The sequence below is a fragment of the Salvelinus namaycush genome, unplaced genomic scaffold, assembly GCF_016432855.1.
Source record: "Salvelinus namaycush isolate Seneca unplaced genomic scaffold, SaNama_1.0 Scaffold21, whole genome shotgun sequence".
NCBI lineage: Eukaryota > Metazoa > Chordata > Actinopteri > Salmoniformes > Salmonidae > Salvelinus > Salvelinus namaycush.
In genome coordinates, this window is record NW_024058897.1 from 318,297 (window position 1) to 329,250 (window position 10,954).

General features: G+C 43.5%; 1 protein-coding gene across 1 annotated transcript; it reads right to left on the reverse strand.

Annotated features, from left to right (window-relative positions):
• Positions 1 to 243: 243 nt before the first annotated feature.
• Positions 244 to 8,681, reverse strand: LOC120038187 (GTPase IMAP family member 9-like). The gene is made up of 2 exons (XM_038984048.1): positions 8,675 to 8,681; positions 244 to 1,067 (listed from the first exon to the last, which is right to left on the reverse strand). Exons 1-2 carry the CDS (start codon positions 8,679 to 8,681, stop codon positions 244 to 246), a joined length of 831 nt encoding a protein of 276 aa, XP_038839976.1.
• Between the last annotated feature and the right edge of the window lie 2,273 nt (positions 8,682 to 10,954).

The following is a 10,954-nucleotide window of genomic DNA, read 5'->3' on the forward strand; positions in this document are numbered from 1 at the left end:
TCAACACATCAGGTATGGAAGCCATGTTGTACCAATGTACTGTCTCTTCCTTTATGTGAAGTAAAACAGTAATTAACTTAATAACTTTAATGAATGATTTAGTCATTTGGTTAAATGCAGTGACATAACCAAACGAGGGTCAAGGTTAAACCATATCACATCATAAATAATAAATCGTGCAAAGCATAATAGCAATAATCATTTTGGTCCTTCAGGGCTTATTTACAGACACTAATCGTGTAGTTAATTATTGTTTTTCTTCTTGGTTACAAGCTCTGCTATCTCTCTTCTTATAACTGTTGCTGCTCCTATCCCTATAACGGAAACCTTGATTGGGGCATTTAGACCTACTCCTACTGCTATAGCGGTGCAGCCAACTTCTACACCCAACTCTAACAACTGTCTGTTCCTGATCTCTTTTTGAGCCTTCTCATACATCTCATTGGTGTAGTGTTTTCCTCCATTACGCTTCACCATCTTCTCTATCTTCCTCAGCAGCACTCTGACCTGGGTACGGTCTCTCTGCTCTCTGTTGTTAAAGACATGATATCTCCTTCCACAACTGTTGACCAGTGTCTGAAGCTCCTGACTCTCCTTCAGAAACTCCTCTGCTGATTTTCCCTCCAGCTGATCTGCACCAGTGAATAATACCATAGTGTAGTCAGAGGCCCCTTTTCCATAGTTGTCCTGGATGTACTCCACAGCTTTTCTTTGCTCCTCTGTGTATCTATCCAGTCTGATCACCAGCAGGAACACATGGGGTCCTGGGACTGACATCTCAATGCATTTCTCTATGTCTACTTTATCTGTTCTCCAAAATTGTTTCCATATTTTATAAATCAAATATGTTTCTGTCAATGATATGTCACTGATCCCAGGAGTGTCGATGACATCAATCTTCCTCCCATCCACCACTACACTTTGTTTCTCACACTTTTCAGTCACTGGATTTGGACTCATGTCAGAAGTAAACAACTCTCTCCCCAGGATGGTGTTTCCTGTTGCACTCTTCCCTGATCCAGTCTTCCCCACCAGAACTATCCTCAGGTAAGAGGGCTGTCCTGAATCTGTGGAAAAACAAAATGCAATGTAGTTTCAACATTGTCAGTTACTAAATTAATTAAATTAGATTTAACAGTGACATTATCAGTTACTAAAGTCAATAAATTAGATTAGCAGTGACATCATCAGTTACTAAAGTCAATAAATTAGATTAGCAGTGACATCATCAGTTACTAAAGTCATTAAATTAGATTAAGTGACATTGTCAGTTACTAAATTAATTAAATTAGATTTAGTGACATTGTCAGTTGCTAAAGTCAAAACATTAGATTAAGTGACATTGACAGTTACTAAAGTCAATAAATTGAATTAAGTGACATTGTCAGTTACTAAAGTTAATACATTCGATTTAGTGACATTGACAGTTACTAAAGTCAATACATTAGATTAAGTGACATTGACAGTTACTAAAGTCATTAAATTAAATTAAGTGACATTGACAGTTACTAAGGTCATTCAATTAGATTAAGTGACATTGACAGTTACTAAAGTCAATACATTAGATTAAGTGACATTGACAGTTACTAAAGTCAATAAATTAGTTTAAGTGACATTGCCAGTTACTAAAATCATTAAATTAGATCAAGTGACATTGACAGTTACTAAAGTCATTAAATTAGATTAAGTGACATTGACAGTTACTAAAGTCAATAAATTAGATTAAGTGACATTGACAGTTACTAAAGTCAATACATTAGATTAAGTGACATTGACAGTTACTAAAGTCAATACATTAGATTCACAGTGACCATATTCAGCTATAAGAGCAACAGTCAAGCCTACCCCTCTATGCAACATTAATTCAAGGATTACATAATTTAACAGGGTGGATATTCCTTCTAACTCATAGCCTTTTTGACTGTTTGTTGTGTGCAATTATGTGTTGAATGTGGGGAGGCCTAGTGGTTAGAGTGTTGGACTAGTAACTGAAAGGTTGCAAGTTCAAATCCCTGAGCTGACAATGTACAAATCTGTTGTTCTGCCCCTGAACAAGGCAGGTAACCCACTGTTCCTAGGCAGTCAATGAAAGTAAGAACTTGTTCTTAACTGACTTGCCTAGTTAAATAAAGAAAATAGGTGATCCATGTTTTTATTCCTCCTTGCAGGTTTACAGGGTGTTTGTGCACACCTGTGCCCCCTGCTGGATGCCAAGCTGCAATGAAGGTAGTGGTTTTTTGAAGGTCTTGTCAGTTACTAAAATCAATAAATTAGATTAAGTGACATTGTCAGTTACTAAAGTCAACACAGGTTGTGATTTTTTGAAATATTTGAGGATCATTTGGTGAAGCAGATGAAAGACATTTGCTGTTGCTTTGGTGTGTCAGCTAGGAGGCCAACAAGGTAAAATGTGACCTGTTATTGAAATTATAAAGGCTCACAGAACTGTATCCATTTTGTTGGTCTAAGCTTATTGGGTGCATTGCAGCGAACAAGCTGAACTTCACATGTATCGCTGTGTTAATGCTGGTTTCCGTAAAATAATACTTCTGGGAGATTACACTAAACTAATAGGGGTTGCAATGAAAAGAACACCAGAATAAATGATCAGCTGATCTGACATTGTTAGGGTGTCAAGCTGGATTGATACCAGTAATGGTGGGTGTGTAAAGTCACTGGGAAAGCCAGGAAAAAATCCATCTTACAACCTATGTGTTGAGATAATTGTGCTTTCTCTATCACCTGTAAGTAAACCATGCCCAACCCTCCAGTAAGTCAAGACGAGACTGACTTCATGACAAATTATCCAATTTACACTTCGTCAATTTTGACACTAGAATAAATGTTTCTGACTCCTATATATACATTTTGGCTAGCATCCACACCAGCGGACAGTTTATTGTTCTGCAGTACACCTGTCAATCAAAAGATCAACATATTATACTGCACGCTCTTTAGTCTGTTACCAATCAAATGTACATGTTAATAATATCTTCTGATTACGATTATTATCTCATATTTCAACAAAATTTAATCTATTAGCTTCCAAAATGTAAGTGGTTAGAATAAGATCTTGGTTCCTTTCTAAACATAGCAATGTGAATGCAAAGAGGACTTGGTTCACAAAATAGTTCAACTGAACTGGCAAAAATCATTCAAAGGCAAGGGCAGTGTGAATACAGAGAAATTAGTTCTTATTTCCCCCCAGTAGTTCACGTTGAAAAGGACTGAGATCGGGTATTTGAAAGAGGACTATGTGAAAACACCCTTACACAAGCAGAACAAAAATGACATTTTTCCTTGCAGCTCGGCCTATTCAGCCTGACATCACTAGGACCAATCACTCCCCCTGCCACAGTCAGCAGGACAACGGTACTCAGAACCACAGGTAACCTCTAAACCAGTGTTGCTCATTCCTGTTCTGTGGAACCCCAAGGGCTGCACATTCTATACAGAACAAAAATATAAATGCAACATGAAACAATTTCAAAGATTGGAACACTCTGTCATATGTCAATCCAGAGCATCCCAAACATGCTCAATTTGTGACAGTATGCAGGCCATGGAAGAACTGGGACATTTTCAGCTTCCAGGAATTTTGTACAGATCATGGGGGCCATGCGTTATCATGCTGAAATATGAGGTGATGGGCCTCAGGATCTCGTCACGGGATCTCTGCATTCAAATTGCCATCAATAAAATGCAATTGTGTTCAGTGTCCGAAGTTATATCAGTGTCCTGACCATATCAAAACCCCACTGCACCAAGGGGCACTCTGTTCACAACATTGACAACAGCAAGCCACTTTCCTGCACAACGCCAGACACGTGGTCTGCGGTTGAGGCCGGTTGGACGTACTGCCAAATTCTCTGAAACAACAAAAGCCGCTTACAGTAGAGAAATTAACATTCAATTCTATGGCAACAGCTCTGGTGGACATTCCTGCAGTCAGCATGCCAATTGCACGCTCTCAACTTGAGACATCTGTGGCATTCTGTTTGGCAAAACTGCACATGTTGCATCTGTGTCATGATCATGCTGTTTAATCAGCTTCTTGATATGCCACACCTGTCAAGTGGATTGTCTTGACAAAAGTGAAATGCTCACTAACAGGGATGTAACTAATTTGTGCACAAAATTTGAGTTTTTTGTGAATGGACAATTTCTGGGATCTTTTATTTAATCTCATGACACTTTTTTTAAATATTTTTGTTCAGTATATGTATTTTTCTATTTCCTGTTTGAAGTATGATCTGTTTCCATGACCACGTACCAAGTTGAGGTCTGCTTTGACTAACTTATTCGACAATCTGTTTGCTACTGTCACGCCCTGACCGTAGAGATCCTTTTAATGTCTCTATTTTGGTTGGTGAGTTTGGGTGGGCCTTCTATGTCTGGGTTTCTATGTTGTCTTATTCTTTGTGTTTGGCCGTGTGTGGTTCTCAATCAGAGGCAGCTGTCTATCGTTGTCTCTGATTGAGAAACGTACTTAGGTAGCCTGTTTTCCCACTTTGAGTTGTGGGTGATTATTTTCTGGTTAGTGTTTGTTGCACCTGTCAGAACTGTTCGTTGGTCGTTTTGTTGTTTTTGTTCGTGTATTCATCTTGATTAAAATTATTATGAATACTTACCACGCTGCACATTGGTCCTCTTCTCCTTCTCCCGACGACAATCGTTACAGAATCACCCAACAACAAAGGACCAAGCAGCGTGGGAACATGGACTCCTGGACATGGGAGGAAATTTTGGACGGCAAAGGACCATGGGCACAGCCGGGAGAGTATCGCAGTCCGAAAAAGGAGCTGGAGGCAGCAAAAGCGGAGCGGCGACGCTATGAGGAGTTGGCTCGAGGAGAAGTGCACGAGAGGCAGCCCCAGATTTTTTTTGGAGGGGGCACACGGGGTGATTGGCGGAGTCAGGTAGGAGACCTGAGCTAACTCCCCGTGCTTACCGTGGCAAGAGTCGTGTTGGTCAGGCACCGTGTTATGCGGTGGAACGCACGGGATCTCCAGTACGTGTTCTTAGCCCGGTACGTTACATCGCAGCTCCTCGCATCTGCCGGGCTAGAGTGGGCATCAAACCAGGAGGGATGATGCCGGCTCAGCGCATCTGGTCTTCAGTGCGTCTCCTCGGTCCGGGTTATCCTTCGCCAGCTTTGCGCACTGTGTCTCCAGTGCGTCTGCACAGCCCAATGCGTCCTGTGCTTGCGCCCCGCAGGTGCAGGGCCAAAGTCACCATACAGCCAGGACGGGTTGTGCAGGCTTTCTCCTCGAGACCTCCAGTGCGCCTCCACGGCCCAGTGTATCTGGTGCCTCTGCCAAGGACAAGGCCTCCTGCATGTCTCCCCTCCCTCTTGTCTCCAGCGACGCCCTCTAGTCCGGAGCCTCCAGCGACGCCCTCTTGTCTCCAGCGACGCCCTCTAGTCCGGAGCCTCCAGCGACGCCCTCTAGTCCGGAGCCTCCAGCGACGCCCTCTAGTCCGGAGCCTCCAGCGACGCCCTCTAGTCCGGAGCCTCCAGCGACGGGCTTCAGTCAGGAGCAGCCAAAGTCTCACTCCTGTCCGGAGCAGCCAGAGTCTCCCTCCTGTCCGGAGCAGCCAGAGTCGCCCTCCTGTCCGGGGCAGCCAGAGTCGCCCTCCTGTCCGGGGCAGCCAGAGTCGCCCTCCTGTCCGGGGCAGCCAGAGTCGCCCTCCTGTCCGGGGCAGCCAGAGTCGCCCTCCTGTCCGGGGCAGCCAGAGTCGCCCTCCTGTCCGGGGCAGCCAGAGTCGCCCTCCTGTCCGGAGCAGCCAGAGTCGCCCTCCTGTCCGGAGCAGCCAGAGTCGCCCTCCTGTCCGGAGCAGCCAGAGTCGCCCTCCTGTCCGGAGCAGCCAGAGTCGCCCTCCTGTCCGGAGCAGCCAGAGTCGCCCTCCTGTCCGGAGCAGCAAGAGTCGCCCTCCTGTCCGGAGCAGCCAGAGTCGCCCTCCTGTCCGGAGCAGCCAGAGTCGCCCTCCTGTCCGGAGCAGCCAGAGTCGCCCTCCTGTCCGGAGCAGCCAGAGTCGCCCTCCTGTCCGGAGCAGCCAGAGTCGCCCTCCTGTCCGGAGCAGCCAGAGTCGCCCTCCTGTCCGGAGCAGCAAGAGTCGCCCTCCTGTCCGGAGCAGCCAGAGTCGCCCTCCTGTCCGGAGCAGCCAGAGTCGCCCTCCTGTCCGGAGCAGCCAGAGTCGCCCTCCTGTCCGGAGCAGCAAGAGTCGCCCTCCTGTCCGGAGCAGCAAGAGTCGCCCTCCTGTCCGGAGCAGCCAGTGTCGCCCTCCTGTCCGGGGCCCGCTGCGAGGGTCCCCGGTCCAGGGTCGGCGGTCCACGTCCTGCACCAGAGCCGCCACCGCGGTGAAATGCCCACCCAGACCCTCCCCTATATGTTCAGGTTTTGCGGCCGGAGTCCGCACCTTTGGGGGGGGTACTGTCACGCCCTGACCGTAGAGATCCTTTTTATGTCTCTATTTTGGTTGGTATTTGGTTGGTGAGTTTGGGTGGGCATTCTATGTCTGGGTTTTTATGTTGTCTATTTCTTTGTGTTTGGCCGTGTGTGGTTCTCAATCAGAGGCAGCTGTCTATCGTTGTCTCTGATTGAGAACCATATTTAGGTAGCCTGTTTTCTCACTTTGAGTTGTGGGTGATTATTTTCTGGTTAGTGTTTGTTGCACCTGTCAGTACTGTTCGTTGGTCGTTTTGTTGTTTTTGTTCGTGTATTCATCTTGATTAAAAGTATAATGAATACTTACCACGCTGCACCTTGGTCCTCATCTTCTTCTCCCGATGACAATCGTTACAGCTACATGGTGTACTCTGACATGTTTATTAATTATGACAGAATAATGTGATCTGGTTTTCTGTGCATTTGTTGGCTTTCCCTCTGAATTCTCAGAATCTTTCTGACTATAAAGGAATCAAGACATACTCACCGAACCATGTCTCATCTTCCTCCAAAAGTAAACGAGCTGTAGAAGACATAAAGTAAAGTAATATATTCAGGCTCAGATTGACATCCTGTATAGTTTTACTTATTTAATGGAACTTTTCAAAATGGTTTTTTGTGAATCACACTACATAACTGTTGTTCACCCCTTATTCTCGTTTCAGCCTCCTGGCAGAGGCAACCAGGTGTTTGGCTAAAATGACCTAGTACTTGGTAGAGTTCGTAATGCTGTTGACCTTAACCCTTTACACCCGTGGGAATTGGATACTCAATTGTGTTCTTTCCAATTACACACATGTTTTTAAGAAAATCAACTAGGTCGTCAATGGAAGAATGGAGTTCAGCCAATTTATCATTATTCTTTTTTTCTTTTCAATTTTCAGAGAGACTTTCGTTACCATCTTGAATTTCCAGGAGGAGAGTAGCAAGCATGACGGCATGCTCGTAAGAGTCTGCTGAGAGCAACAGTCTGGAACTGTCGTCTGAGTTATGAGGGCTAATGCTAATCTTGCTAGCTGTAGCGTTATCGTTATCTTGGGAATCAACAAATTTTGGTTGGCCTTCTTGCCTCTCAGTCGGAGGTCCATGGCTCTTTGGGAAGGTAAGTACTTTACAATTTATCAGCCGATGTTAGAATATTGTTTCAACGTTGTTATTTAGGTAATAATATAATAACTTTGAAGAGCTCGGTTTGTCAACGTCTGCTCAGCTCCGCGGCATCAGGTGAGCTGCATCAGCTGTGTCTCTCTCCTTCCGGCTGCAGCGACCACCACAGAACATCAACAGTGTTTGTCATGCTGTCCGTGTTGCTGAAGCTGCTACATAATTACAGACATTTCTGACTGAAAAGTTCTGTCACCAAAACCCAGTCATTTTGTTTAAGAAAAACATTCCCTATTCCCTTTTTACGTGACATGTATGCATTGCATGCACATGATCAATGAGGCCTGAATTATAGCCTATCATAATCGCATCAATTAATTGGTTATAAAAAAAATCGGAACACCGCACCACGTGACAGCAATATGGATCAGGAGGACGAGAACTTGAAATGGGGGAATGTTTACTGGGTGCTCAGGAGGGAAAGGGGAAGCCATATGTGTAGAAAAAAATTGACAGATTTGTGGAAGCTACTGGAGATCAAGAAAAAGGAGGAAGGTAAGAAGCAAGTGCATATGTGTCAAGAACTGCAATGCTACTGCACTCCAGTTTCCCGTGTATCAAGAATGGTCCACCACCCAAAGAACATCCAGCCAACTTGACACAACTGTGGGAAGCATTGGAGACAGTATCCCTGTGGAACACTTTTGACACCTTGTAGAGTCCATGCCCCAACAAATTAAGGCAGTTCTGACGGCAAAAGGGGGTGCAACTCAATAGGACGGTGTTCCTAATGTGTTGTACACTCAGTGTATATTGAAAATGTAGGACTAAGTAAGTTACGGCATAGAGACAGCTAAATAGGATGCATTCTTTGGCCTAAAGATCGATGGTGGTTATACAAGGCTGCTATACTAAGCCTACTAATGACATTACTTATTGTTATGATGATCACTAATTGTAATAATAAGAGCGAGAGCAAATAGGTTCTGTTAAATATTATTACAATATAATTTTTCTAACCATTTGAAACAGTGTAAACAACACTAAATAAATCATAAGTAATACCAGAGATGCTGCTCCAACAAAACAAATTCTAAAGTCTTTAATTTGTGAGATTGCTTTACCCGACATGTTGTGGATGTGTGAGGCTTGGAGCTCACGGAATCAGTTATTAATCATTAAAAACCTCTTAAGGATTGGCCACTTTTTATTTTTTTTTGCCTAAAATGACATACCCATATCTAACTGCCTGTAGCTCAGGCCCTGAAGCAAGGATATACATATTCTTGGTACCATTTGAAAGGAAACACTTTGAAGTTTGTGGAAATGTGAAATTAATGTAGGAGAATATAACACATTAGATCTGGTTAAAGATAATACCTAGAAAAAAACATGCTTTTTTCCCAACTTTGAAATGCAAGAGAGACCATTATCTGACATAGGACTCTAGGTGCAATTTAGTGTATGTGCAAAGTTTTAGATTGATCCAATGAATCATTGTATTTCTGTTCAAAATGTTGCATCAAGTCTGCCCAAGTACATAACTGTGCTCTCTCCTCAAACAATAGTATGGTATGTTTTCACTGTAATAGCTACTGTAAATTGGACAGCGCAGTTAGATTAACAAGAATTTATTATTTCTGCCCATATAAGATAAGTCTGTCCTGGGAAATGTTCTTGTTACTTATGTAACAGTATTGCTTCCGTCCCTCTCCTTGCCCCTACCTGGGCTCAAACCAGGGACCCTCTGCACACATCAACAACAGTCACCCATGAAGCATCATTACCCATCGCTCCACAAAAGCCACGGCCCTTGCAGAGCAAGGGGAACCACTACTGCAAGGCCTCAGAGCGAGTGACATCACCAATTGAAACACTATTAGCGCGCACCACTGCTAACCATTTCACATCGGTTACACTCACCCCCCTTTTGACCTCCTCTTTTGACGCAGAAACCAGTGATCTGGGTTAACAGCATCAATGTAACAGTATTACTTGCATCCGTCCCCTCGCCCCGTCCCGGGCTCGAACCAGGGACCCTCTGCACACAGACAACTGACACCCACGAAGCATCGTTACCCATCGCTCCACAAAAGCCACAGCTCTTGCAGAGCAAGGGGAACCACTACTTCAAGGCCTCAGAGCGAGTGACGTCACTGATTGAAACGCTACTAGCGCGCACCACCGTGAACTAGCTAGCCATTTCACATCGGTTACACTTACAAAGTCATGCTAATCACATTAGCGCAAGTTAGCTCAACTGTCCCGATGGGGGACACACCGATCACGTAGAGGTTAATCAGCTTCTTGATATGCTACACCTGTCAGGTGGATTATCTTGGCGAAGGAGAAATGCTCACTAATAGGGATGCAAATAAATGTGCGCACAAAATTGGACAGAAATAAGCTTTTTATGCGTGGAAAATTTCAGGGATCTTTTATTTCAGCTCATGAAACATGGGACCAACACTTTACATGTTGCATTTAGATTTCTGTTTATTATATAATTTAGACAGTCTGTGTCAGAAATACACAAACTACTTAAAAATAACTGCAAATGACCTCGATCCATGTTGGCATATCAAAACAAAAATATTAAGTATTTTAGATTTGGGACAGTTCAAGTTCAGTTTGGGACATTTTAAAATTGTACTTCGGGAAGGTACCGGGACAGTGAGGAAGTGAGGAAAAAAGTCATCACAAAATGGAGGGGATATTCACTTTTTGTTCCACCAGCCAATGTGGCAGGTAGATAAAAAGTCAAATCTACCAACCACTCAGATTTGTTACCCTACAATTTATTATTTCTGCCCATATCTTCTGATGTTTCAAAACTTCAAAATGTATTAATAGTACAAATGGGTCATATCTTCATTTTATTATTGTGACTTTTAACCAATGATTTTATGTGTTTTTTTTACATTCACTGTACTTTTCGTTGCATTCGTTGACATAATTGGAAAATACTCTGGAAACATTCAGTAACATAAGAATAATATTGTAAATTGGGTTCGGTGCAACAAGACAAAATTACAAGGGTTTGAGTGAGCTGTCTAATTGCTGTTTCCTAGTGGAAACACCTCTCAAATGTGCACGGTTCCTTAGTATTTTCAAAGCACTTTTAAGACTCAAAGAAGAGTCATCACCTATATGGTGCTTTTTCTTAGCTTTGCTATCTGTGCTGTTGAGGAACTAGAGAAAACACTTCTAGTTTTGTTTGGAACACAGCCCTGCATCCCTGCCTTTACACAACTGTTTACGCAATAAAAAACGACCCATTATAAATCGCAATCTGTGTCAGGTGGGCTTCATTTAAAAGCTTGTTCTATTGACAACATGACAAGCTAAATGATGAAATACGATCTTAGTGTTGGGATTTCACAAGGCAATTCAGAGTAGGAGAT